Here is a 26,641-nt window from a genome sequence, read left to right on the forward strand (position 1 = left end):
GCAAAGGCCAAGGTGTCATAGGTGGTGCCTGGCGAGCCTGGGCGTGAATTCCATTAGTTCCCGGTGACGGCAACTCCAGCGCTCCCAGGGCGGGCTTAGCGGCGTGCGTGCCTGGCCTGGGCTCCAGCAGGACGGGGCAGATACCACTGCACCTCACCCAATGCTCCCAGCGACTTGTGGAGGGCAACTGGCGGACACCTACTAGGTACAACACCTGCAACTGAACCGGACTGGAGGAGGGGAGGGCTTGCAGGGCTTCGCAGGGCTTGCAGGGCTTGCCGGGGTGGGCCGTCTGCACTGGCCGAGTTTGGCCAAGCGCGGGCCTGCTGGGGTCCCCTTTGGCTCACTCACCCACCCACCAGGACCAAGCCAGGCCCATCATCATCCTTCCGCCTCCACTCCAAAGCGTCCATGCGAATCATCAGCAGCATCGTCATCCGGCCGCCATGGCAAGCCATTCCCTTTGGCTCAGCCCGTCCCTGGGCCCCGGCACGCGCGCGAGGATCCTCCGCGCTCCACGACCCCCACCCATCCCATCCCTGGCTGCACGCATCGCATCGCATCGCATCCATGAAGAAGGAAGAAGAAGAGTCCAAGAAGACGCGGTACGCGGCCATTACGGTTGGTGGCCACGAGTGCCCGAGACCAACAAACGACCGACTGCTCCGACGAGGCAACAGCAACTGCCAGCGCCGCTCGCTCGCATGGCTTTCCCATCGACCACGCGATGGCACGCCACGCCGGACGCAGTGCTCGCCAACGCAAGCTGGCCAACTCTCGTCTTCGTGGACGATGTCACCCTACGGCCGCTGCCGTCGCCCAATGGTGATCCTCGCCCAGCACCAACCATCCATCCAACGCCCAGCAAGCCCAATCTCTCTCTCGCCTCGTCGGCCGCCCTTTGAGACGCAACATGCACACCAAGCGCGCGAGCCGGTTTCCAGAAGGACGGCAGAACGCCTGCCTGGCCCTCCCCCCCCTGCAACATCTCTTTTCCCCCCGGCAGGGATCATCCCCTCGCACCTCAATTTGCGAGCGGGTGGTCAGGCGGCCGCCCCCCCTGCCGGTTGGCTCGTCGGCCTTTCCAGACGGACACCACCTTTGGGTCCGCCGCCGCAGCATGGAAGCCCCAGGCAGCGCTTCGAGGCGCGTTTCAGAATGCGTTGAGACCTGCGGTGAGAAATGACTCCGTTCCTGAAACGGCTCGGCCCCTGTTGGCCGCCTGGACAGGGATCCCATGCCCACACTTTGATGAAGACCCAGGCACGAACCCGTTGTTATTTCATCACCATGGCGGAGGCCCTTCTCCCAGATCTTCTAGAAGCCCTTCCCCCGGCTCCTTTCCCTTCCCCTCGTGCGCGCCCCGTTTCCTTCCATTGTTCCTGGCCCGAGTTCCCCTTCCCGTTCCCTCGTCTCACCTCGCCCGCCCGCCCATCCGCCCGCTCTCATCGACGAACACGCATTCAAGTGACAGCTCAATCCTGCGCCCAGCATCCTGAGCATCGCCGCCGGCTTCACCGCCAGTCTACGCCCACCGCGCGCGCCCTCAACACCAGACCACGACGACGTGGGCCGCGTACTCCGCCTCGTCCTCGGCCTCTGCCGACACAAACGCGCCCCCCCCCACGCTGCCATCGCGCCCGTCGTCATCTGTGCGAGATCCATCGCGCCTCTTGCGCGCGGTGAGCCGCCGCAGACGACACGGACCGCCGTCGCCCGGTCCACCTCGTCACTCCTGACGGCTCGACGTGCTCTCGTGCGTCCCTGGTCCCGCGTATGCGACTGCTCTCGTCATCCAGCCGACACCGTCCCATCGTGTCACGACCGCCGCTCCGACGCGTGTAAACGGTCGCCCATCCAGCATGTTCCCGCTTCGTCCCACCGACGACGCCAACGTCCGCCCTCTGACCGATGAGGATCACCACCAACTCCTTCGACTCGTTCAGCGGTATGGCATCCCCAGTCTCTTGTGTGCCCTGACCGGCTCCCCCGATTCATGTAAGTCAACCTCGCCCCGCACCAACCTCGCCGTCTCTCCTCTTGGGCCGCCCTGACATGACAAAATAACGCAGCCGGTGCCTCGACCTTTTCGGCGAGCACCCTCATCAGCAGCATCAGCGCTCCGTCTCTGGCATGGACCAACTCGGACGCCTCCCAGTGCCGCTCCGACGATGCATCCATCAACACGCAGTGCACGTGGCCAGAGCTCGCCCAGGAGATGCCCTCCCTGCACCAGCCGGAGCCCACCAAGATCATGGAGCGCTCCTGGCTCGACTCGCCCGGCCCCGTGCCCTCGCCGCTGCCTCCCAGCGACGTCACTTCGCACCCCTCGCCGCAGCTCCTCGCGCCCACGTCCAAGAAGTATCAGTGCCCCATGTGCTTCCTCGACAGCAGCCCCGTCGGCTTCGGCCGCAAGAGCGACTTCAAGAAGCACCTCCACAACTTCCACGGCTCCGACGTCGTCTGGATCTGCCGCTCCAAGGGCTGCCACCTCACCTTCTCCACCGAGCGTGCCTACAGCACACACGCCAAGGACGTCCATCGGATGAAGGCCCTGCCCAACAGCTCCGCCCGCACCGAGCTGTGCGCCCAGGTCGTCTTCGCGTGCGGCTTCGCCTCGTGCAAGGACCGCCTGTTCGAGGCGCAGACGGCCGACGACTCCTCGGCCGCGCGTGACAAGCACTTTGAGCACATTGCCAAGCACTTTGAGGAGGGCTTCGACGTTCGTCTGTGGGAGTACAAGGTGCAAATTCAGAACCTGATGCGCCAGCCCCAAGTCAAGCATACCTGGAAAACGGGCATCTGGCCCAAGGAGAAGCGCCAGCAGCTCTCCTGGCGGCCGCGGTCCTCGGGGGACCTGAAGCGCATGCTCGAGTGTCGGCACCTGGGCAACGACATTTCCACTCTGGTTCGCCTAGCCTACATATTGGGCACCGCGCCCTTCACGTCGCCAGGCACGCCTCCTCCCAGCGAGATTGACGCCTACTTTCAGCTGCCCTACCGCAGTCTGTGTCTCATCGACTCGCCGGGCCATTGCCTGACGAGCCCAAGCCCAAAGACGGAAGACGACAACTCCTCCATATTGACCTTCCCAAAGCGGCGGTCGAGTCGGTCGAGTCTGACACAGTCCGTGTTTCGCCTGCCGAGCCGCCAGGGAAAGCGGTCGTCGCGGCCACCAACGCCGGCGAGCGTCATGGGCGGCGGCGGCGTTACAAGCGCACCCAGCACGACGCCGTCGGTGCAAGGGCTCGGCGGCGTCAGCGTGGGCGGCGACGACACGATCATGGCAGACGACCCGACGGTCGGGCCGCACCCAGGCACGCCTTTCCCGATCCCCAACGAAACGGTGTGGCCCGTCGACGCGCCCAAGTTCGCGCCCGAGTCTGGGCTTGTGCTTCCCAAGCAAGAGCACACGCCGCCGCCCGTCGACAATCCTCATCTCATGTACGCCATGCAGATGGAGCAAGACCCGCATCAGTCGTGGTGCCCCATGCCCGTTCAGTACGACCCGTATGGTACTCCGATCGGCATGCCGCATGGACTCTACGACTATACCATGAACGCCAGCGAGGTGTCGACGGTGCGGCCAGCCACGCCGGTGCCGCACAAGCGACCCGCCTCCTGGGGCCGCGTCGTGAGCATGGAGAGCATGCGGCCGGCCAAAAAGTCGGTACCGCACGAGAGCCCGCCGTGCCCCCCGGAGATGATGCCGACTATGCTGGGCATGTAGGCCTGATTTTGCCTCGGAGAACGAACGCACACATACATATTAATAATAACGGGAGGCGGCCTCGGCGAGCACACCGCGGGGCACAGACAGACATTAGCATGCCGACCGGGGACGGACGAGCGTTGCACGTGGCTCCAGCATCTTGAGCTTCACTACTATTTTGTTTTCACGGCCTACACCCCTACTCTTTCCTTTTCTTTCTCATCGATCTTGTCTTACAAGCTCCGAAAAGTTGGCGCCAGCACCTGACACGCGCATATACACAAATTAATACTGAAACACGGCCAAGTCAAGAGGGCGGAAACGACTTTCATTTCTATTTGCTGTTTGTTCGCGAAACTGAGATACCATTTGCTGCCAGAATAGAGCGGAAGCTGGGCAGGACGGCGGGCAGGGCCATGGGGAGGCTGGCGATGAAAGATATCCAGGGCGGCACGCAGTGCCTGCCGGCGTTTCTTGTTGTCTTTTCCTCGAATCTTTGGTTGTTTCGTTTTGGGTATTGACGTCCATGGTTCAAGAGCGATTCGATATGGGGCGGCGCGGGAGGTGACACGACTCGACGCACCATGGTATGGCATGACTTTGTATTGCATTCGCGGCATGGCATGCGGGTGGGCGGGCGAGAATCATGAGTTACAGATATACACAACAATGTATGTGATGCGCCCTGGTCACAGCGTGGCGAACGGCAGACCCATGTGAAGATGTCCACTGTCCATGCGAAAATCAAACTTGTCTCGCCAGGGATTTCCCTACAGCACTGTTAGTCGTGTTTGAACGCAGGACGATTCGGGCGTGGGTTGACGACGGAGGAAAGCAGCGTAGCCTTACCCACTAGGCAATGCTCGTGGCAGAAGATGCGCTTTGGGCAATCCAAGGGGCCTTTAAGGACAGTGATGCAGGAAACAGGGATTTGAGGCATGTGTTATATACAGTCTAAGCACCGCGCGACTTATATCGTTATGTAACGTCGTGATGCCGCGAGGTACAGGGTATGCCAGTGCTGGTGGACACTTGGTACCCTGAGGGGTACCCTACGAAGCAATATAAGACTGCGTACCTACTAGGTAGTACCTAATGTAAATAGCATAGCACGCTGAGTGAGTACCTAGGTTAGTACCTAACTAGTAGGTAGGCAGGGTAGTACTAAGTGAGAACAGAACGAGGAGGGGCCTCTAAAAGCGGAAGCAATCTGCGTCTTGGTGATCTATTTAGCCATGGACGATGGCGGAATGACGATAATGGCTGCAGCACATACGGTAGGTAGGCAGTACGACGATGATGGCCGCGGCAGACACGGCAATTAGGTAGGTAGGTACGCACGAGGAGGGGGAGGAGCGATTTTACTTGAAACGGAGCAGATCAGTAGCATGGTGGTGTTGTAAACCTAGGTAGGCATCAAGTCTTGGCCAGGACTCGCACGCCGGCTAAAAGCTAACCAAGGTGGGTGGTAGGTAGAGGTGGGCGGAGGCATTGGTGGTCATGCCCGTCAAATGCAGTACTCGTGCAGTACACGGTATAGCCGCGGATGGACGAGAACCGGCTGCAATGGCGATGGGCGATGAGCGATGATGCGGATCGGCCGCCTGGGTGCGGGCGGTCAAGGAGTCGCCCGCAATGCCGTTGGCCGCGAGGGGGCAGCGCTGTTGGATGCGTGATGCTCTCGGCGCTGGCGGGGTGAGGAGAACGTGACTGTGAATTGGGGAATACCTACTAACCTAGCAGAGAGGTGGGTGGTGTGGTGGTGGAAGCAGGCAGCGAGCGACTCGACGAGCAGCAGCAGGACAAGACGACGGACTTGACGGAGTCGGGTGAGATGCGTGCGTGTCAGAGGGCCGAGATGGCACTGATCATGACCAAATGACGGACAGATTTTCCTGCAGCGTGATGGACAGACAGGTGGGCAGATGGATATGCAGGTCGCGCCGGGGTCGGAAGCAGATGTTGGCCTCCCGCCCCCCTCCACGAGTGACAGGCTTGCAGGTAGGCAGTTGGTATATAGCTTGGTAGATATAGGCAAAGTTTGACGGGCGAAGAAACGGACTGATGCCGACAAAATATGGCAATGTACGATGTATCGGGCTTTTCACTAGTCGTCCCGTCTAGCATCATGAACCTGTCTGTGCCTGAATGCCGCCCGAATAGGAAACACGCACTTCGCACATACCCAGATTCATCGTCTGGCGTGGCGGGAGCAATGACCAGTCCGTCCACGACAATCGCCGGCGCCACAAAACCAACCAGCCAAGCACTAGGTCCTCTATGCGGCGCGGCACACTGAGCACTGATGGGCAGATAGATGGCGGGCAACGAACGACACGGATGGATGGCCATGAGAGTCTGGTCTGCGGCGCGCCCGTCTCGACGACGGATGGCTCTCGCGTGCAATTGAACTGCGTCTGGAGACTGGAGACGACAGAGGGAACAGCACGGGAAATGGCCAACGGGACTTGGACGCGAATAATGGCCGCAAGTTGAGATGAATCGACTTCTCTCACAGGCCAAGTCGCCTCCGCATTCGCGCGCACGCGCGCCATTGGATTGAGGTGCTGCACCGACCACCACATGCTTGTTGCCGCTGCCGGCCTTCCCCCCCCACACCTCCGGGCGCTCGGTTGACCATTGCAGAGAGCTGATTGGCTGTAATCAAAGTCGGACTGCTGTGATTGGCCTGTCTGGATAGGGTCCGTGGGGTACCGTTGGCTGAGCTAAGGTACCTCGTCCCGCAAAGAGCGCCGACACCGGTACCTCGATGAAGCAGGGTGCAGCACCCCCGAGTCGGGACCCCTAAAATCGCGCCGCGCTGAAGGCCAGCACCTGCAGCACCACCTGCACTGGCGGCTTGGAGAGTGACCCTGAGAGCAGCGCTGGCGGGACTGCTGGTGCTGCGCTGGGCTGGGCTGCCCGCTGTCGGCCAAACGTGCCTGCTCGCTGGCTGACTGGGCTGGCTTGTGATGCTTACTACTGTAGGTACAGCCGAACGCAACTTGGCAGGCAGTGGACATATGAGGCCGGCATCGCTCCCCCGCGCGTGAGTGTGAGGGACGGGAGGTGATGAGTCTTTGTCCCCCAGCGCCGCCCAGCCCTCTGACTCCTCCAGTCAGGCTCTCGCCCTCGATCGCCACCGGCAACGCCGCATTCTTTCCTTGGCCTGGCTGGAGCTCCCGCTTTTCGCCCCCCTTCCCTCTTCTCCGTTGGCTTTTTTCCCACCACCACACCCACCAAGTCGCATAACCCCACGATTTCTTGTGCAATTGACGACGAGGCCCCGTCCCCAATTGTCTTTTCTCTCCCGCATCGCGCGCGGATTGGGATCTTTCATTCAGTCTCTCTGCGCGCCCTCCCCCATCGACTGGGAAAGACGACAACCACGAGCACGACGACGACGACGACTGCGAGGCAGCCCCCACAGCCGCCGGCATGATGCTCCGAAGTCGCCAGGCCACCAAGGCCCTGAGAGCCTTGGGCCAGACACGGCACTTCACCTCGACGACACAACCCGCCGCCGTCCAGGCCCCGAGAAAGGTCGCCTCGGGGCGGCGGAATCAAGCTACCGCCGCCACGTCTGCCGCTCCGTGAGTTTTCTCAATCATCTCCTTCTCGCCCTTTTTTTTTGGTGGTGGTGGTGGTGGTGCTGTTGCTGCGAAGCGAGGGCGGGTTTGGCCACAAAAAACACGGCCGCCGGCATCGGCACCCACTGGGGGGGCCATTGGCATTTGGATGCACGCGCACAACCCGACAACGACGATGAGCATGACACTGACTGAAGAATCGCTGCAGCAATGTCCGCGCTACGCCGAGTCCTGCGTTCAACGCGGAGGACCAACAAAAACACAACCATGTCCAGCCGCTGGTCAATCCCCAGAAGAGCGACATGGACGAATCGTACGGAATCCCCTCCCAAGCGCGGCTCTTGGGTGCGGGCCCTCGCAAGCTGACCACGGTACCATGACAGGTTCATCGGCAAGACGGGCGGCGAGATCTTTCACGAAATGATGCTGAGGCAAGGCGTCAAGCACATCTGTTTGTCCTCCCGCGTTGCATTCCCCAGTTTCGAGGCGTTGTACTGACCATGCGTGACTCACAGTTGGATACCCCGGCGGCGCCATCCTGCCCGTCTTCGATGCCATCTACAACTCAAAACACTTCGACTTCATCCTGCCCAGACACGAGCAGGGCGCCGGCCACATGGCCGAGGGTTATGCCCGCGCGTCCGGCAAGCCCGGCGTCGTCCTCGTCACATCGGGGCCTGGCGCCACCAACGTCGTGACCCCGATGCAGGACGCCCTGTCTGACGGCACGCCCCTCGTCGTCTTTTGCGGCCAGGTCCCGACCACGGCCATCGGCAGCGACGCCTTCCAGGAGGCCGACGTCGTGGGCATCTCCCGCGCCTGCACCAAGTGGAACGTCATGGTCAAGAACGTCGCGGAGCTGCCGCGGAGAATCAACGAGGCATTTGAGATTGCCACGAGCGGCCGCCCCGGCCCCGTCCTCGTCGACCTGCCCAAGGACGTCACCGCCGGTATCCTGCGGAGAGCCATCCCCACGGAGACGGCTCTGCCCGCGCTGCCGAGCGCCGCCTCGCGCGCCGCCATGGAGGCGAGCCGGAAACACCTCGAGCACACTCTCAAGCGCGTCGCCGACCTTGTCAACAAGGCCAAGCAGCCCGTAATCTACGCTGGTCAGGGCATCATTCAGTCCGAGGGCGGGCCCGAGCTCCTCAAGGAGCTGGCCGACAAGGCCTCCATCCCCGTCACCACGACTCTCCAGGGCCTGGGCGGGTTCGACGAGCTCGACGAAAAGTCGCTGCACATGCTCGGCATGCACGGCTCGGCCTATGCCAATATGGCCATGCAGGAGGCCGACCTCATCATCGCCCTGGGCGCGCGCTTCGACGACCGCGTCACCCTCAACGTGGCCAAGTTTGCGCCCGGTGCGAGGGCCGCCGCGGCTGAGAAGCGCGGTGGCATCGTCCACTTTGAGGTGATGCCCAAGAACATCAACAAGGTGGTGCAGGCCACCGAGGCCGTCGAGGGCAACGTCGGCAGCAACCTCAAGCTCCTCCTGCCCGAGGTGCAGGCCAAGACCATGGACGACCGCAAGGAGTGGTTCGGCAAGATCAACGAGTGGAAGAAGAAGTGGCCGCTGTCGCACTATGAGCGTGCGGAGCGCAACGGGCTCATCAAGCCGCAGACTCTGATTGAGGAGCTGAGCAAGCTGACGGCGGACCGCAAGGACAAGACGTACATTGCCACGGGCGTCGGGCAGCATCAGATGTGGACGGCCCAGCACTTCCGGTGGAGGCACCCGCGCAGCATGATCACGTCGGGCGGCCTGGGAACCATGGGCTTTGGCCTGCCGGCGGCCATCGGCGCCAAGGTGGCGCAGCCCGACGCCCTCGTCATCGACATTGACGGTGACGCCTCGTTCGGCATGACGCTGACGGAGCTGGCGACGGCGGCGCAGTTCAACATTGGCGTCAAGGTCATTGTGCTGAACAATGAGGAGCAGGGCATGGTGACGCAGTGGCAGAACCTCTTCTACGAGGACCGCTACGCGCACACGCACCAGGTCAACCCCGACTTTATGAAGCTGGCCGACTCGATGCGCGTCCAAGGCCGACGATGCGTGGACCCGGCCGACGTGGTCGACAGCCTGAAGTGGCTGATCAACAGCGACGGCCCGGCCCTGCTGGAGGTGGTGACGGACAAGAAGGTGCCCGTCCTGCCCATGGTGCCAGCGGGCTCGGCCCTGCACGAGTTTTTGGTGTTTGACGCAGGCGAGTACCCTCTGATGTGATGTGTACATGCAAACGCAATGCTAACGGCCGCACAGAAAAGGACAAGAAGCGACGAGAGATGATGCGGGAGCGGACCTCGGGCCTGCACGGCTAGCCGTAGCACGCACGAGAGGTGGATAGCAGCAGCCGAGACGGGCGTCTATGTTCAAGTCATGTTCTTTTCATATCTTCTACGGCGGAGTTTGTGCAGTTGATGCAAATATGGGTGCCAAGCACAAAAAGTTGGACGAGAAGCGCCAGAGGGCGGGACGGCAGACAGGCAGGCAAGTTGACAGTCGAGGCCAAAGAGCCCTGGCACGTGGGTGCTGGTTGGGATGGAGCGAGCCGCGCGCGGACTTGCGGACATTGAAACAATGAATGAGCATTTTCCGTGACGAGATGCGCTGTTACTGCTACTACGAAGTACAAGGTCCTGATGTGGTGCCGGTGCCGGTGCCGATGCCGATGCCGATGCCGATGCCGGTGCTGATGCTGAGTGGAGAGACGAAACCACGTCCCGACCCTTGCCTTGCACACAGGTGTCATTCACTTGGTAGTTGCATCCCATGCCGTATGAAGCGGGGATTATTAGGCACCTAGCCATCTATCCTATCCTCAAATCCGCGGCCGAGCCAAGTCGCGGTGACGCCCCTACTGTCTACCACCGTAGTACCTGCCTACGGCCACCGCGGCTCGTCGCTCCCCAGGGGCTTGGGCATGACGTCCCAGCCCACGCGCCTGCCCTCGACGGCGGCGCTGTGCCGCACCGCGGTGAGGGTCCCGAGGCCGGTCTCGCGCGTCTCGAAGAAGTCGTCCTGGGTGCCGTCGCCGCCGCCGCCGTGGAGGTGGTCACCCCCGTCGGCGGCGGCTTGCCCAGCGTGCGCGGCCAAGGACGAAGTGGAGGAGGGTGGGGAGGAGGAAGAGGAGACGGAGGAGAAGCCGCGGGCGCCGGGGTATTGGCCTAGGCTGCGGAGGTAGCGCGCCGTGGCGGAGAGGGAGACGTCGACGATGTAGGGGCCGCTGCTGCTGCCGTCGCCGTCGCCGCCGTCTCCGTGTCGGTGTCCGTCTCCGTGTCCGTATCCGTGTCCGTCTACGTCGGGGGCGGCGGCGGCAGCGGCGGCGCGTCGGTAGAGGGCGGCGCAGATGCCTGCTGCGAGGAGGTGGCCGCTTGCGTGGTCGAGGGCCTGGCAGGGGAGGGGGAGGGCGGGGGGATGGTGGTGGTGGTGGGCTTTGCGGTTGGTTTCATCACCGTTGTCTTCGTTGTCGTCATCATTATCACTATCGTCGTTATGGTCTTGTTCATCATCGTCGTCATGGTCGTGTTCATCAATGTGGTAGTGGTCATCGTCGTCGTCAGCACGTCCCGCGCGGTGCGCCGCCTCCGACACGTTCATCCCCGTGCACGTCTGCACCAGGCTGTCGAAACCCCTGCGGCCGGCCCACGGGCCCGCGGGCCCAAACGCGGAGAGGTTGGCGACGACGGCGAGGCGCGGGTTGATGCGCGCGAGGTGCTCGGGCGTGAGGCCGAAGCGGGCGGCGAGGCTGCCGGGGCGGTACCCCTGGATGACGACGTCGGCGTCGCGGATGAGGGCGTGCAGGAGGCGCATCTGCTGCCCCGGGTGGTCGTCCTCGGCGGCAGAGTCCAGGTCGAGCTGGATGGTGCGCTTGCCGCGGGCGAGGTCGACGTCGAGGGCCGGGAGGGTGGGCAGCGTCGGGGAGGTGAGCCAGAGGACGGAGGCGCCGTGGGCGGCGAGGGTGCGGCCGGCGACGGGGGCGGCGATGATGCGGCTGAGTTCGAGGACGCGGAGGCCGGCGAGGCAGCCGCGGGGGGTGGTGTGTTGGTCTGATGTCAGGGGGGAGGAGGAGGAGGAAGGGATGGGCCGTAGTGGCCAGGAGGGAGAGGGAGAGGATGAAGAGGACGAAGAGGGCATGGCGATGCGGCGGATGAGAACGGGCGAGTCGGGCGTGTGCGCGGCTTGCGGGTGGGCGTCCCACTGCGCGTAGGAGCGCAGCGCGTAGAGGACGGCGCCCGAGGGCGTCTCGTGGGCGAGGTGCTCGAGTTGCAGGCTGGTGTGGAGGGCGACGCGCCGGGCAATGTCTGCGCGGGAGACGGCTCTATGTTGTCTACTGGTGCTGGTGCTGGTGCTGTTGGTATCGCCCTTGCAGTTGTCGATGCCATTGCTCTCGTTTGCATTGCAGTCTCGATCCCTCCCACGCTGCTCACCCCCGGACTTCAACCTTGCTGCCGCTGCTGCCGCCGCCTCATCATCAGCAGCAGAGGAACCGTCGTCGCCATCATCGTCGTCGTCATCTGCAGCGTAGGGGCCGGCGGGACCACCCAGGCCGAGCAGGTCGAGGGCCGCGCGCGCGTGGTTGGGCAGCGCGTCGTGGATGCGCACAGCCGACCCGTCGAGGGGCGTGGCGTAGAGCCCACCCACGACGGCGGCGGCGGCGGCGGCGGCTGGACATGGGGACGAAGACGAAGGTGAAGGCGAGGACGCGGACGAGGTATGATGCGGGACGAGAGTGTAGAGGCGCTCCGACTGGAACTCGGCGACGGCGTGGCGCAGCGGGACGGTGACCTTGGGGAGGCGGAGGCGGTGCGTTGATGATGGCGATGATGATGATGGTGACGATGCTGCTGCGTCTACGGCTGCGTTTTGGCTTGCCTCTCTGGCCGCTGTTGTTGTTGGTGGTGGTGGTGATGGCGGGCGTGTCGAGTCGGCCAACGCAGCGGCCAGGCCCGCCAGCGCGACGACGCTCTGCGCCAGGGCGCCGATGCGAAACGACGACGGCAGGGCGGGCTGCTCGACGTCGACGCCGGCGAGGGACTCGGTGCGCCCGTCGAGGCCGGGGAGGACGAGCGGCCCGCCGTCATCGCCATCATCATCATCACCGTCGGAGCCGGGGTCCGGGTCCGGGTCGAGCAGCGCGGGCGGCAGGCCGAGGGCGGTGGTCCAGAGGTCGCGGACGATGGCGCGCGGGGAGAGGGCGGAGCGGTCGGGGGGCGGGGGCATGGTGATGGATGCCACGGTGGAGTGAAGAAGGGGGAGAGGATGGTGAGGCACGGAATGAAGGCAGGTGTGAGATGGGGGTGAGGTGAGGTTGGGGGGAAAGGAGAAGAGGACAGGATTGAAGATGGTCACGTAATGAGTGTGTGCGTGCGTGTGGGCGAACGCGGCCGGCGTGTGGTGTAACCGTGTAAGTCGGCGTTGAGCAGCGCGGGGGAGGCGGCAGCAGGTCGCGGCCGTAGCCCGAGCAACTGAAGGATAAAACAACAAAAATAAAAGGAGAGAAAGGAAGAAGAAGACGACAGAAGACAGAACAAGAAAAGTAAAAATAACATGCCGGCTTGCGACAGGCCGTCTTGTGCGCATGTGCTGCTGTGTCAGACGGAACCCCCCTCCTCGGGATGTTGCTGCAAGACGACCACGGCGGCGGCGCATGTCCGCCACGTCTTCCTAACCACCATCACGACGATGGCGGCAGCGGTTGTCCTCCTGCCTCGGCATCGTGCGCCTGGCCAACGTTCGGCCCAGCGGATGAGGCTGACGCCATGCTCGCACATACACACACACATACACACACACGCGCGCGCGCGCGCCCTCCACCTCGAGCCGTGCCGTGCCGCACCCCGCCGCTTATGCAAGTCTCTGGAAGATGGAGGACGAATGTAACTACACTGCACAGCGCATGCTCATGACTTATCAAAGTAGAGGCACCTAGTGAGTACCAAGTTGGGACGTAGCGTACGTACGCAGAAGTGAGACTGCGCCCTGCATATGCATGTGTCACGGCGCACGTGGCATATCCGAGACCTTTGACGACAACGTCGCAACCCCATGCCGGGGTCGCCTCTGTATTATTCTCTGTACATCAAGTCTATCATGTCTCTCTCGGCCGTGCATGCGAATTGTCGCTCGCTTTCGTCAAAAATGCAATGCTGCGCCGCGCCATGCTCTCTTTTGTCCACTGCCCCCTTTCCCATCCAGCTAACTCGCTGTATACTGTAGATGCCATGCAAATGTGGTCATGATTCCCAGTCCCGATCAATTCCTGGATCGACTGTCCATGTCGTACCCTCATATTCGCCAAACACATTAAAACCCCTCACGCCTGCTGGCGCGACTCTTGCCGCGCCACCCGCTCCAGCTCAGCCTTTTCGTCCGCCGTCAGGCCCGCCTCGGCCTGCCCCATGCGCACCGTCGACGTCAACGACAGCGCCACGGCCGACAGCGCGACGCCCGTCCAGAAGCCAATCTGGTACTGCTCGCGCGGCGCCAGCACCTCGTCCAAGTCGTCGAGCGACGACCCGGCGCTGCCGCTCTCGGTCTGCACCTTGGCCGATATGGCCAGCTCCGCGATGCCCAGCCAAAAGGCGATGCCCAGGTACAGCAGGCTGTTGATGAGCCCGCTGGCGGCGGCCTGGTGGCGGCGCGGCATGGCCGTGGTGATGAAGACGTTTGTGACGTTGAAGGTGATGTCGACGCCGATGGTGCCGCACAGCATGGCCGGGAAGACGTACGCCCAGTAGAGGAACGAGTCCGACCTGCCCGTGTCGGGCGCGGGGATGAGCGCGAAGAGCAGGCTCGACACGAAGAAGCCGAGCCCCGAGATGATCATGAGCAGCCGGTTGGGGATGATGTGCATGACGAGCCCGCCCGCGATGGCGAGGAACATGCCGCCCGCGGCGAGGGGGGTGAACCACGCGGCCGTGAGGATGGGCGACTTTTGCATGACGTTTTCGATGCTATTCACACGGCGTCAGCAAGACGATGTTCCCCAACTAACAAGGCCTGACAAAGAGAAAGAATAGAATATGGGAGGGGTCAGTCAGGGGTCATATGCGTACTAGAAGCTGGCGTAAAACAAAAACAGCCCAAACACGCCGTACGAGCAAAACAGCCCCGCCATCAGGCGCTTCATGCACCGGTGCTTGAACAGGTCGGGCGGCAGCAGCGGCTGCGCCGAGACCCAGCCCTGGACGTACACGGCGGCGGCGAGGAACAGCAGGCCCAGCACGAGCGTCACGTAGACGTACGGCGTGCGCCAGCCCTGGGGCGCGTGCCCGCCGTCGGTGAAGGCGAAGACGACGAGCACGAGCCCCGGCACGATGGTCACCACGCCGAGCCAGTCCATGCGCGCGTCGGGGTCCCGCTCCCCTGCCTCGGCGGGGATGTACACGGCGCCGACGACGGCGACGAGCATGACGAGGATGCTGCCGATCCAAAAGTACCAGCGCCAGCTGAGGTACTCTGCGGCGAGGGCGCCGACCACGATGCCGAAGAAGAAGCCGATGACGGCAAAGGCGCCGTAGATGGCGAAGACGAGGTTCTTGCGCGGGCCGGGGCGGAACGCGCCGCTCAGCAGCGCCAGCCCCGCGGGGAGAAACGCCGCGGCGCCGATGCCCTGCATGGCGCGGCAGACGATGAGGACGGTGGGGTCGGCGCTGAAGCCGCAGCCGAGGGCCCAGGCGAAGAGCCAGGCGTGGCCGCAGAGGAAGACGCGCTTGGCGCCGAAGATGTCGCACGCGCGGGCGCACGGCTGCAGCAGCGCGGCGATGGTCAGGTTGGTGACGCCGGCGGGCCAGGTGCGCGACGAGGGCGCGATGTTGAGCGCCACGGACACGGGCGGCAGGATGATGTTGAAGCCGCTGATGAAGTACTCGCTCATCATCATGGAGGACACGATGGTGAAGACGAAGAGCGTCTCCGACACCCACCCGGAGAAGACGGCGGGGCGCTCGCGGCCGAGGCGCTGGATGTCGGCGTCGGTGAGCATGTGCGCACCGGTTGCTGCCGCTGCTGCCGCTGCCGCTGCCTCCTCGTCGGTGTTGTCGTTGTCGACGTCTGTGCGAGGTGACGACAACGGAGAGGCGTCGCCGACCTGCCGCTGCCACCGCTTCTCATCACCCCCGTCTTCCCCTTCCTCCTTCCCCAACGTGCTCGACGTGGCAAAGTCGACGACGCTGTGGCACGTGGTGGTGCCGTTGTAGCAGCTCTGCCCGTCGTCGGCGGGTAGCGTTGGTGTTGTCGCGGGCGGCGCCTCCTCGGCCAGCGTTGGCGTCGAGGCCTTTGACGCCGGCGCGGCCGTCATGACGAGAGACTGACCGTACGTAGCCGTGTTGATAGCTGCCTGCCTCTGTATATAAGGGGGGTTGTGCTGTTGGGCCCTTCCAGTCGGGACTCGGGAGTGTTGGCGGGAACGATGCAACCTCAACTACCGAGTAGTCATAAAACCCGTTCGATGTCACGGTCCGACAACGGCAGGACAAGGACGCTTGGCAATCAATGCAATTCCTCGGCGTGTGGCGTTTTACATTTACACGTTGAGGTCCAAGGGGGGGAAAGAGAAAAGTGACTGAGAGCCTGCGATTTTTTATATAGCAGGCCGAGTGGCCTTGGGGAAAGTAGAAGAAAGAAAAAAAATGACAAAACGGCTGAGAAATCCAAACAAGAGTTGCAGACGGAGAGGAGACTGTGTGAGTCGAACACTGCTCATGATGGAAACTAGTAACAACCTTTTTCCCAACGAGGGCACAGACTGGCATCGATTGTTTCCCACGTGGGGGCATGCGCCTTGGCTTCCTCTTTCGGCCAGGTTTAAGAAAGCCGGGTGTGGGGCGGAAGGTACGATCGAAGTGACTTGAGACGTCGAGGGCGTCACTGCACTGCACTGCGTTTGGTTAGTGGACATACATGTGCGGCCGTTAGCCGGGCGTAAGACTGTTGCCTCCTTCCCTGGCTAGTGCCCAACCTTTTTCTTTTTTTTTTTTTTTGACCTGATCTGATCTGATCTTGTGGCGTCTGCGAGGACGGCCCCCGGGATACGTATTATTACTTGGACGAGTATCACACATGCAGGATGCATCATGCGTCCAAGTGGAAGACGGATGTCGTAGGCTCCTTGGGCTCTTGTTTTTTCTCGGGCGTCCATGGGCGGGTCCCCGTGGCCCATGGAACCGCCCGCCCGCCCGCGCTGTGATTCAAATGCCGTGCGCGCCCTGGCTGCCACGATGCCCTGCTACATCCATCCGGATCGAGGCCTAGCGTGAGATGCCAGCTGCCCGGCTCTGTGGCAAACACACGCACGCACGCACGGCGCCCGCGGGCTGCATCAATCCCAGCGCGAGTGGGGCCGCTCCGGGTCGCTTCCATCCATCAGATCTCGGGGGCGTCACCGGCCGTTGCGTCTGCGTCTTGGCTGCCTTTTGGAGTTTAGCGCCACGTGCGCGCAACCCGGCACCTGAGCCGGAGCCGGAGTTGCTGAATGACTCCCCGGTTCGGTCGAAATCGGGGCCGCATCTGACGCCGGGGAAGATGGCATTACAAAGCCGGTCCGGCCTATACGTACGTGATTGCAGCATGGATGGGGGGCTTTCTACATGTCCGGTAGAAGGCGTACGTACCGGCGGGCGTTGCCCGAATGCCAAACAATGACATTAGATCCGGACCCGACCACATGCAGGAATCAATACATTGTTGTACTTTGTATTTCGGATGAGCTGTTTGCATGTCGTATATGGTTAGCAAGCATGTACCGTACTCTCCACGATAGCGCGGGGCAGACTTCTGACCGACAAAGTGATTCGCTTATACCGAGGCGAGCATGTACAATGAATGTATGTTTCAGATGCACCCTCACCTGTGCGCGTGGTGGCGCCCCTGGCCCGTGCCGTGCCGCTGCTGCCCGTCTGCGTCCCAACATGAACTCCCAATGATATCGCCGGTGGTCAGGGTCAGGGAGAATGTTGGGTCTTCGTACTTTGTACCACTGGGTTGGCGTACTTGGGCACTTCGTACTTATCCTGCCTGGCCCTTTTGCTGCCTGGCCCTCACTAGCGCACGCAGAGCTTGATGTAGGTTAGTAGTTCTTGGTACGATAGTGCCGCCAAAAGGAAGCATACGCGGGCCGTCCGTCCGCATGCCTGGTCTCAACTGCGTTTGTGTCACGACGGGAGAGCCGTGTCCACGTGGACCGGACCGTGTGCTCGACCCTTGGATGATGACGAAGAAAAAAAAGAAGAAGGCAACGACGCGACGGCCCATGACTGTACGGGGCCCCGGCGACGGCAACAGCCGTTCAACAACAAAAAGCAGCAACTACTCCATACCTACGCGTTAAACGCTCCACAGCACAGGCAGGCCCCTTTCTCCTCCTCCAGGCTAGTACAGCCCCGGCGGTACATGTAACATGAGCTCCTCCAGAACGGAGCGCCCAGGATCATGCCGTGTTACGTGGTATTTGGTTGAGCCAGAAGGCCCCAAAAAGAACAAAACGGAGCCCGATCCACCCCATGGAGCTGTATGCTGAACCCCAAGCAAGCCCAAGGCATGGGGTTGAGAGGGCGGCGGCAACATGACATCTCAACAGTGTTCCACAGACGTACGTGTGTATGTACTTGACGTACTGCAAGCCCCCAGCCGCCGGCAGTTGTTCTCTCCTCGGGATGTTGACGCGAAACTCGTTGCCCACATAAAGTGCGTGGTAGTCGGCCAGTACTTCGTACCAGACATGACAGCAAGGCCCGTGCATACGGCAGTCGTTGATGTGAATCACCCGCGCGTGTTGGAAACAACACATTACATCTCGAGTGGGACGATCACCTTGCCATGCCGTGCCGGATCTGGGCCAATCCGGACTCCAGCGTACGAGATCTCCGGAGGCCGGCACTTGACCGAGTAGGTAGTACTACTATTACTACTGACCAACTGCATATGCCGCTCCCCACGGACGCGGTGTCCTCACGGCGAGCACCTTGTTTCGTGCCGACAGTTGAGCCGGCCCGGGTGGGCCCAACGTGCAGTAAAGCAGCAGCCAGACTGTTGTGCAGTTGTCGTGCGCGTGCATTGCAGGCGTATGTACATGCGAGGGTGTTTACTTTGAAAATGACTCGCGGGGCATCAGATGTTGGCTTGATCACGGGGATCGAGCGATCTGAAAAGACACAAGACTGATTCGTAGTTTTGGTATTGATGCGGGAAGAGGATGAACTGCAGAAGGTGACGCTTTTCATCATCTCGCTCCATGTCTGTATGTAGCCGACAGAACTGAAAGCCTGTCCTCGCGCGCGCTCTCGCCCTCAAATGAAAACTGTATGCCATGTTGCCTGCGAGCGCCTCCCGCCTTCACATATTCGCATTACACCACCACAGCTCGTCGTCCATGTAGGTTGGCCCGCTCTCCACCACTGGACTTGTACCCGCACGCACACCAGACGTCAACACCATACCAAACCACAGACCACATCTACGTCGTATTGACATCCATCCAGCCCAGCAACAACAGCTCATGCACGCCTCCCCTCCCCGGCTTCAGCCGAACCGCAGCCCCCCGCGTCGCGTCATCAGGTGCCGCGCCGGCAGCCACACCCCCTCGAGGCTCGACAGCAGCATCAGGCTCCCCACAAACACCACGAGACCGCCGAAGCGGCCCAACCCGTACCCGCCGGGCGTCACCTGCCCGCGCACCAGGCCGGCCGACACGGGCCCCGTCACAACGTTGCCGATGCCCTTGCCAAACGCCATGAGGCTGTAGACGGTCTGCGGGTCCTCGCTCAGCAGGGAGCCGAACTTGGGCCAGAAGACAATGTACGCGCCCGCGAAGGCGCCGTAGACGCCGCTAAACGCGAGCAGCGTCGCGGGAGAGCGCGCCAGTCCCCAGAGCGTCAGTGTCGCGACGCCGGCCACAAAGGTCGTCGCCGACACGAGCACGTGGATGCTGATCCCGCGCCGGTCCGTCAGGTGCCCAAAGGCGAGCTGCCCGACGACGCACGCGAGGTTATTCACGGCGAGGAGCAGCGCGCCGGCGGACCCCGAAAGCCCCATGCCCGTCGTCGCAAACGTCGGCAGCCACAGCGAGGGGATAAAGTACCCCAGCCCCTGGCAAAAGTTGCTCGCCGCAAACGCCCAGAAGAGCGGGCGCCGCAGGAACGCCACGTCGACGGCCCGCAGCGCCGCCGTGCCCGCGGGGGGCAGCCGCGGGCGCAGCAGCAGCAAGCCCGGGACGAGGCCCGCGAGCTGCGCGAGGGCCACGGCGCGGAGCGTCACGCGGTGGCCGTGGAGGGCGAGCAGCCGCTCGAGCGCAAAGGGCAGGGCCGCGCCGGCGACGCCCCCTCCCGCGTAGAGCACCCCGTACGCGAGCCCCCGCCGGTGGACGAACCACTCGTTGAGCATGCCCAGCACGGGGAAGTAGAGCATCAGGAAGCCGAGCCCGTAGAGGACGCCCTGCGTGGCGACGAGCCCGCCCACCGACCCGACGGCCGAGGCGGCGAGCAGCGAGAGCGCGCACAGCCCCCATCCCGTGGCCAGCATGTACCGCTGCCACCACTGGAAGCGGCGCACGAGAGGCGCGGCGATGGGCGCACCGAGGAAGTAGATGCTCGTGGCGACGGTGCCGATGGCGGCGATGCTGCCGTCGTCGCCCGCGAACTCGGGCTGCCGCGCGTAGTGCTCCTGGAAGACGCCGAACGCGAGGGGGAAGCCTGTGCGATGCCGTCAGTCAGTCTACTGCCATGGCACAGGCTCATGTTCTCGACACCGACCAACGGCGGTATGATGAGTACACGAGCTGAGAAACAGCGAGGCAACGCACCCCAGAGGAGGCCCTCGACGAGAAAGCATCCCGCCAGGTATTTCCACGCGCCGGCACCCCCGTCGGTCGGCGGCAGCACGGGGACCAGATGACCCGCGTCATGATCCTGGCCTCGCTCCTGGTCCTCGTCCTGGTCATGGTTCTGGTCCACCATTACCACGACGTCGGGGGACGGGGCCCGGGGCGGCGGCGGCGGCGGGACGGGCGATAGTTGGATCGACATGGCGGCGGCGGCGCGGCCGTTGGAGCTGCGGCTTTGCGGAGATGTGCGCCTCCGGATCGCTCACGTCTGCGCGTGAGATGCCGACGGGGCTGGCGTTCTTATATACTGCTGCTCCCTGTCCCTCTAGCGGTAGGTTCGGTGCATGAGGTTATCATTTTAAGTGTCATCGAAACCGGCCGTAGCCGACGAATGGGTGGTGGAATGGAATCCTTCCTCGGCAGTCGAGGCTGCAAAGTCAACTCCAGGGCGCGCTACCGCGGGACCATGGATCCATCCCTTGACGGATCGCGTTCCGAATCGGCTCCACCGCTTCCCCCCATCTCGTGGTCTCGTGGAGCGCAAAAGACGAGAGACGATAGCAAGACGGCAAAGCGCAGCCGGGATCGGACCCCAGGGCCCCCACACCGGGCGGCGCTGGTGCATGGAGGAATACGTAACAGCCGCCCAACCACATTTGACGTGTCGATTCGTATCACGATATCGTGACACTTAAAAAAGACACTTAAAATGAGGCTCGGATCCGGCCTTGGGAAAGGGCACACGGAGGGTCGTGGACGGACAGCATGTTGAATGGCCCCCCTAACCAGACGCGGACATACGTGGATTGATATCAATTACATGCCATAGCAAGATCCAGAACCAGTGCCCGAAACCGACCTTGAGAGTGGACCGTGATCAATATTAGTCTGAAGTTACTGTTCGGAATATAGCTACCTGGACACATGACAACGGCTCCCCACAACGACACTTGACCTGGTAACATATAGACAATATAAGCCAACGTTTTGAGACTACACATACTCACACACAACGCCCATCTCGTGAAACCATGCGTGAGCACGCCGCTTCATAACAACACGTCAAGACAACGCTTATACAATTGTACAGAAGAAGTGACAAGACACCCAACTCGCTCCAGCCACCATCGTCGCGCACCAGACAGTCTAGAGTCCTAGACATGCCTCAGCTCAAAACCCTCCCATGCCCTTGGCCTTGAGCGCCATGCCCGCCACCCCCCTCACCAGCCCCGACACGCGCCCCGGGTCCCCCTGGTAGCCCTCGGCCGGCTCGCCCGTCTCCGGGTCCCTCCACACGCCGTCGGCGGCCGCGCGCCCGAAGCGCGCCGTGTTCTGGTTCCGCTCGATGCCCTCGCGCCACCGCGCGCACACCTCGGCGCTGTCCACCATGAGGTTCACCTCGAGGCTGTGGAACCACGACTGCGTGTCCTGGTTGCCGCTGCCCTGCACGCCCACGGCGCCGTCGGCGATGAGCAGCTTGACGTGGCAGGACCGTGCCTTGCGCGAGTGGTGCGTCGGCCGGGACTGGTCTTTGCCTACGTAGTTGTGTATCCGCAGCAGCTGCCGCCATGGTCGTCGTCGTCGTCCACTCGTCGACTCTCCCCTCTTGTCGTCGTCGTTACTGTCATCGTTACCGTCCTCGTCGTCGTTACCGCCACCCCCGGCCGCCTCCTCTTCTTTGTCGTCGTCCGCCTTCTCCAGCGACGACACGAGCGCCCGCGCCGCCTGGTCGTTAGTCCCCCCCTGGCCGGGAATCATCTCGCCGAGGTCGTTGTACCCAAAGCACACGTAGTACGTGACCTCGACGCCGCGCCGCAGCGCCGCCGCCAGCGCCCTCATCAGCGGCGCGGCGTTGAGGTCCGGCGTCTGGATGAAGATGGACCGCCGCGCGTGCCGGATCAGCGACAGCCACGCCTCGTTCTGCGGCACGCGCGCGCTCTTGTTGTCGAGCGGGCCGTACGCCGGGCGCGACACAAGCGCCATGGGCACGGGCTCGGCGGTCGACGTCGCCAGGTACGGCGTCATCTCTGCGCCGTCGGGGATCGCGGGCCCTGACGCCGGGATCGGGTTCTTGACGGCTAGGTTGAGCAGGCGGTTGGCGGCCTGGAGGCGTGTCTCGCATGGCTTGGCCGCGTAGCACGCCTGCATGCGCCGGATCTCGCCCGCGAGGTCGTCGTCGTAGTGAGGATCTTCGGGCGTGTGCTCGGGGAGCGGCGGCGCGTCGGCGGCCTCGGCCTCGGCCACGATGTCGCTCTGCTGCTGCTCGCGGCTCGACCCGCGCGCCAGATATAGCGGTTCTCCCCCGTCTGGGCCTCGTCCAGCCTTTGTACCACCCATCACCGCAGTGCCGTTGCCGTTGTCCTTGACTGGCGGTGGCGAGGTCACCAGGCACGGCAGCGGCGGGACGAGCGCCTTGCTCCATATCGCCAAGGCCGTGTCGTAGATGCTGTCCACGACAGGTCCCTCCACGTGTGCCATCATCTCCATGTTATCATTGTCCTCGACATTGTTGCTCATCACCACGGCCACGCGCCGGTCCACGACGCAGAACTTGGCGTGCAGCGTCCCGAGGAAGAACCTGTGCATGCTCACCACCTGGAGGTCCAGGTTGGGCACCTCCTCGGGCGGCGGGAGCAGCACGCCCGCGCCCGCGTACGCCACCGGTTTGATCTCCTGGTGCGGGTCCAGCGCGTTGGACATCCCCGCCCGGTCGTACATGATCTTGACGACGACGCGGTCTGCCGCTCCCGCGCGCCGGCGAGACAGCTCCACGAGCGCGCCGCGTACGAGCCGCTGCGCGAGCGACGGCGACCACGCGCACGTCACGAAGATGACCTCCCGCTCGGCGCGTGCAATCACGTTGGAGCAGTGCCGCATGATGTCCGCGAGCGGCGCGATGGCGGTCAGGGGCACCGTGCCGTGGGTGCCCATGAGCGGGGGCGAGACGACGCCGCTCCAGGGGTCGTCGTCGAGGCACGCGAGGGCGTCGGCGTAGGCTTGGAGGAAGAGCCTGCTGGGTGTCTTAGGGCCCCAGTTGCCGCATCGCAGGGCCGTCTCGAGCGACTCGGGTTTCTTGGGCGCGCCATTGGCTTCGCCGCTGTTCTTCTGGTTGGCGTGGGCGTTGTTGATGCCATCGTCGTTTTCTTCCTTGTAGAGCCGTTTGACAATGTCGCCGGGCGCGGCGGTCGGGTTCGCGGCTAACACGGAGCTGAGCGTCTTTTGTGCGTGACAGAGCCGCATCACACGGTCCGAAACCATTGTTGCAGTGTTGCCATGGGTTGAGCTGCCCAGAAGCCCAGCGCTCAAAGTCTGATGCAGATACAATATACTGTACTAGTTAGTTATCATGTGTCTACGAAGCAACTTGGTAGTTATGTAGCCAAGGACCTGTCATTACAAACTGGCCATGGCCAAAGCCGGCACCAACGTCATCCTGCCGCCCAAACAGGGCCGACACCCATATTATACGCTCGCCAAGGGGCGCCCAGAAAGCCGTCAAGGGCACCCTCCTCCGTCTCGGCCACGCGCCGTCTGGTGCGAAACCCGGCGCGGCAACGCCATGCCGAGCGGCACCCGCTTGCCGTGCGGAGCGGGGCGCAGCACCGCCACCCATGAACGTGAGGCCGGCATGATGACATCACGGCGGCCACACGCTGTGAGCGGCGACATGGACCTGACCTCACGGGTCCTCGACAGGAGATCGCATGCTTTCGATTGGTTTGACCGGAGTTGTCGCTCGGCGGTAGCGGCACATCAATCCATGGGCACACACGGGCTATACGTGCTCTCCATCTCGGGAGTCGGCACGAGCGGACGGTGCTCATCGTCGCCTTTTTGTCCAAAGCTACATTTTGATCGCGGCAGTGGCCTTGAGCTTTTGCCTTTGGAGATCTCGATCCAAGTACAGAACCAGTTTAATGGGCGCAAGCTGTACGGCGTGGGTCGCACCATCCATGGTGACTCAAGGCGCATGGGGATATATACTGTACGAAGTACATGCACTTGATGACGGAGTGCGCGCGTGACGAGATCAATTTTGTTTTGTCTATTACCATTCCTATTTAGCCCTCCAAATAACATAACATTCTATAGATTCCCAGATGCGCAGCTCCTACCCGTTAACCTGTAAATGGTGGTACAACGTGAAGCCGATATAGATGGCTACTGCTCGTGAGCTGTCGACGTCTTAGGGCTCTCCTGGGACGCCTTGGACACCTCCTCAGATGCCTTGGGGCTCTCCTCGGTCACCTTGGGGCTCTCCTCGGACGCCTTAGACCCCTCCTGGGACGCCTTGGACGCCTCCTCAGATGCCGTTGAGTTCTCCGCCGCCGCCGCAGCCGCCGCCTTCGGCCAGCACGGGTCCGTCGTCGGGTCTTTCGCCAGCTGGGCAACGTCGAAATGCAACTCGTCGTCGAGGCCCTCGTGTATCAGCCCCGTCTCAATCGACAGCTGCGCATGCCTGATGGTGTCGAAGCGGCGCCCCTCGGCGCAATACGCCAGGGCCGCCAGCAGGTGCGCGTCGGAGCTGTACACGTCCAGCCGCTCCTGGCGGAACATGCTGATGATGGTCTCGGCCGTGGCGATGACCTCCTGGTTGGAGAGGTGGGGGATCGTCCTGTTCAGGGCCCTGGCCCTGGCCGAGAGGCGCACCTTCTTCTCCTCGGCCCCCTTGGCGCCCGCCGCGACTTCTTCGTCCACGTACGCCAGCTCCTGGTCCAGGGCCATCCGCTCGTGCCAGCCGTAGAGCATGCGCGTCATGTTCTGGATGTGGTTGACGCGCAGGTCCGACTGCTTGACCATCTTGGGGTGCATGCTGCACTGGCTGCAGGTGCACCCGAATCCCCACGTGCTCGCGAGGCTCTTCTGCCGATGCGACCGTGGCGAGAGCGGGCTGATGTACGTGAGGGAGATTTCTGTCCCCGGAGAGATGTTCGTCACGGCGTGCGTGTAGTGCGTGAGCGTCTCTTCGTCAAAGTAGTACGCCGAGTTGGGACGGCAATCGTGGTTGAAGCGCTGGTAGGGTTAAAAGGTCAGCATGAAGCCTGAAGCCTTTGTACATCGGATGGGGGGCGTCTTTTGGAAGACAAGACTCAAGCTTACCGAGGTCTCGAGCACGACACCCGAGAACCGCCCGCCGGCAGCTTCCACCGCAAAGGCGTTGATCGAGATGCGGTCGCGCACGGAATTCGTTTTCGGGGCATTGTGCAGCTCCCAGAACATCTCGTGGGCCTTGGGCGGCAGCTGGCGGACCGCGATCCTCTCCAGCTCGATGCCATCCATTTCGTTCAACCAGCTGTACACCCTCATGTCGATGAGCAGCGCCGGCGTGGCCGCGAGGATGCGGTCCCCGCGGTGCAGCGTCGTGTTGGCGATGCCGCCCTTGCCGCGGCCGGGGAGCTCCCGCACCTCAAAGGGCGGCGCCGCCAGCTCGCCGGCCTGCGTCAGCGTGTCCCACTGGGCAAAGGCGGTGAGGTTGTGGATGTTGGAGGCGATCCTGGGAGAGGTGACGATGGAGATTCCGCGTCCGTTGGCGAAGGCGTGCGACGTGAAGACGCAGAGCGGCGTCTTGAGGCCGGCGGGCATGATGCAAAGGGGCTTGAACGTCCACGGCGACGTCGCGGGCCCGTCGAGAATCTCAAGTTCGCGTATGACGGGCGGCAGACAGCCGACGACCCGGAGGGGAGTGTTGACGCAGACATCTCCTCTGGGGACGTTGGTGAGCCAGCCTGCGGATGCCTTCACCACAACGCCGGCGGACAGCAGGGAGCCCACGACGGCAACGCGTACGAACCACATGGCTGGCCAACAAGTATTGAGTTAATGGCAACAGCCCCTCGCGACCAAGATGCCTCAACTGACAAGGTGTAAAAAGGAGGGAGGGGGGTGGAGGGGGGTGATATCCGGCGCGCTCTTCTTCGCTGTCAGGACAATCACCCGCGATGATATATACTACCGGGGTGCCGGACGTGGCTCTAGCTCTTGCTTGCTTGCCTCATCGTGGACCACAGCGATAAGACGAGACTACGGTGGAGGGGCAGGCGCGGACAAACGACGAGTCTGACGTTGACGTTGGCCCTGCCGTGTCGTGTCGACCTCGCCCCGTTGCACGCTCGGTTTTGTCCTCCGTTTCAGCGCATGCCGGGCAACCACCAGCGCACGCACTGAGCGGCCCAGCGTCCGCGGCACGGCAACTGTGACGAAGCGTCGTCAAGGCAGGCGCGTACGAAACCGGTCAATCGGCGAGCTGATGTATGTAGTGTCGGCCGCTCATCAACATGAACCCTAGGCCGGCCAGGGCGGCGTGTGTGTGTGTGTGCACCAGCCGTAGAGGCTCTCGTCGTCGCCCTCAACGTGTCCCTCGGCCCCGTCGGCGTGTTCTCAAACGGGCCGTTCCAGTTTTGCAGACACACACTCTCCTATATTTGCGCGTGGTCAGTGCATCGCGCCAGACCCGACTGATGGTGTGGCGTCAATACCAGAAGCGCCCCGGCGGGCTGGAAGCCGCCCCGCGAGCATGA

At 62.9% G+C, this 26,641-nt stretch overlaps 7 protein-coding genes across 8 annotated transcripts; 2 read left to right on the forward strand and 5 right to left on the reverse strand.

The window, feature by feature from the left end:
- The first annotated feature begins 988 nt into the window (after positions 1-988).
- Positions 989-4,489, forward strand: JDV02_005491 (uncharacterized protein). Its single transcript, XM_047986796.1, has 2 exons — positions 989-1,998; positions 2,073-4,489. The coding sequence occupies exons 1-2, from the start codon at positions 1,863-1,865 to the stop codon at positions 3,728-3,730; spliced, it is 1,794 nt and encodes a 597-aa protein (XP_047842779.1). The 5' UTR covers positions 989-1,862; the 3' UTR covers positions 3,731-4,489.
- A 2,438-nt stretch (positions 4,490-6,927) lies between these two features.
- Positions 6,928-10,051, forward strand: ILV2 (Acetolactate synthase). Of its 2 annotated transcripts, XM_047986797.1 has the most exons (5): positions 6,928-7,305; positions 7,511-7,615; positions 7,686-7,753; positions 7,818-9,509; positions 9,566-10,051. In XM_047986797.1, the coding sequence occupies exons 1-5, from the start codon at positions 7,151-7,153 to the stop codon at positions 9,622-9,624; spliced, it is 2,079 nt and encodes a 692-aa protein (XP_047842780.1). In that variant the 5' UTR covers positions 6,928-7,150; the 3' UTR covers positions 9,625-10,051. The 2 variants fall into 2 exon arrangements, with proteins under 2 accessions (XP_047842780.1, XP_047842781.1); XM_047986798.1 differs by having other exon boundaries at positions 6,928-7,615.
- Positions 10,052-10,076: 25 nt separating this feature from the next.
- Positions 10,077-12,794, reverse strand: JDV02_005493 (uncharacterized protein). The gene has a single exon (XM_047986799.1). It carries the CDS (start codon positions 12,524-12,526, stop codon positions 10,187-10,189), a length of 2,340 nt encoding a protein of 779 aa, XP_047842782.1. The 5' UTR covers positions 12,527-12,794; the 3' UTR covers positions 10,077-10,186.
- Positions 12,795-13,611: 817 nt separating this feature from the next.
- JDV02_005494 (uncharacterized protein) lies at positions 13,612-15,870 on the reverse strand. Its single transcript, XM_047986800.1, has 2 exons — positions 14,362-15,870; positions 13,612-14,259 (listed from the first exon to the last, which is right to left on the reverse strand). Exons 1-2 carry the CDS (start codon positions 15,603-15,605, stop codon positions 13,620-13,622), a joined length of 1,884 nt encoding a protein of 627 aa, XP_047842783.1. The 5' UTR covers positions 15,606-15,870; the 3' UTR covers positions 13,612-13,619.
- A 2,925-nt stretch (positions 15,871-18,795) lies between these two features.
- Positions 18,796-20,508, reverse strand: JDV02_005495 (uncharacterized protein). Its single transcript, XM_047986801.1, has 2 exons — positions 20,103-20,508; positions 18,796-19,992 (listed from the first exon to the last, which is right to left on the reverse strand). The coding sequence occupies exons 1-2, from the start codon at positions 20,323-20,325 to the stop codon at positions 18,824-18,826; spliced, it is 1,392 nt and encodes a 463-aa protein (XP_047842784.1). The 5' UTR covers positions 20,326-20,508; the 3' UTR covers positions 18,796-18,823.
- A 501-nt stretch (positions 20,509-21,009) lies between these two features.
- On the reverse strand, positions 21,010-23,549 carry JDV02_005496 (uncharacterized protein). The gene has a single exon (XM_047986802.1). It carries the CDS (start codon positions 23,379-23,381, stop codon positions 21,294-21,296), a length of 2,088 nt encoding a protein of 695 aa, XP_047842785.1. The 5' UTR covers positions 23,382-23,549; the 3' UTR covers positions 21,010-21,293.
- A 735-nt stretch (positions 23,550-24,284) lies between these two features.
- On the reverse strand, positions 24,285-25,919 carry JDV02_005497 (uncharacterized protein; the record flags this gene model as incomplete). The annotated part of the gene is made up of 2 exons (XM_047986803.1): positions 24,285-25,136; positions 25,224-25,919. The coding sequence occupies 2 exons, from the start codon at positions 25,917-25,919 to the stop codon at positions 24,285-24,287; spliced, it is 1,548 nt and encodes a 515-aa protein (XP_047842786.1).
- Between the last annotated feature and the right edge of the window lie 722 nt (positions 25,920-26,641).

The sequence above is a fragment of the Purpureocillium takamizusanense genome, chromosome 4 (genome assembly GCF_022605165.1).
Source record: "Purpureocillium takamizusanense chromosome 4, complete sequence".
Taxonomy (NCBI): domain Eukaryota; kingdom Fungi; phylum Ascomycota; class Sordariomycetes; order Hypocreales; family Ophiocordycipitaceae; genus Purpureocillium; species Purpureocillium takamizusanense.

Coding starts and splice junctions, on each gene's coding strand:
- JDV02_005491 (XM_047986796.1), top strand. CDS start 1,863: ATGTTCCCGCTTCGTCCCACCGACGACGCCAACGTCCGCCCTCTGACC. Junction 1,999..2,072: donor GACCGGCTCCCCCGATTCAT/GTAAGTCAACCT, acceptor AAAATAACGCAG/CCGGTGCCTCGACCTTTTCG.
- ILV2 (XM_047986797.1), top strand. CDS start 7,151: ATGATGCTCCGAAGTCGCCAGGCCACCAAGGCCCTGAGAGCCTTGGGC. Junction 7,306..7,510: donor GCCGCCACGTCTGCCGCTCC/GTGAGTTTTCTC, acceptor GAATCGCTGCAG/CAATGTCCGCGCTACGCCGA. Junction 7,616..7,685: donor AAGAGCGACATGGACGAATC/GTACGGAATCCC, acceptor GTACCATGACAG/GTTCATCGGCAAGACGGGCG.
- JDV02_005493 (XM_047986799.1), bottom strand. CDS start 12,526: ATGCCCCCGCCCCCCGACCGCTCCGCCCTCTCCCCGCGCGCCATCGTC.
- JDV02_005494 (XM_047986800.1), bottom strand. CDS start 15,605: ATGACGGCCGCGCCGGCGTCAAAGGCCTCGACGCCAACGCTGGCCGAG. Junction 14,260..14,361: donor TTGTTTTACGCCAGCTTCTA/GTACGCATATGA, acceptor CCGTGTGAATAG/CATCGAAAACGTCATGCAAA.
- JDV02_005495 (XM_047986801.1), bottom strand. CDS start 20,325: ATGTCGATCCAACTATCGCCCGTCCCGCCGCCGCCGCCGCCCCGGGCC. Junction 19,993..20,102: donor CGTCGAGGGCCTCCTCTGGG/GTGCGTTGCCTC, acceptor GGCATCGCACAG/GCTTCCCCCTCGCGTTCGGC.
- JDV02_005496 (XM_047986802.1), bottom strand. CDS start 23,381: ATGGTTTCGGACCGTGTGATGCGGCTCTGTCACGCACAAAAGACGCTC.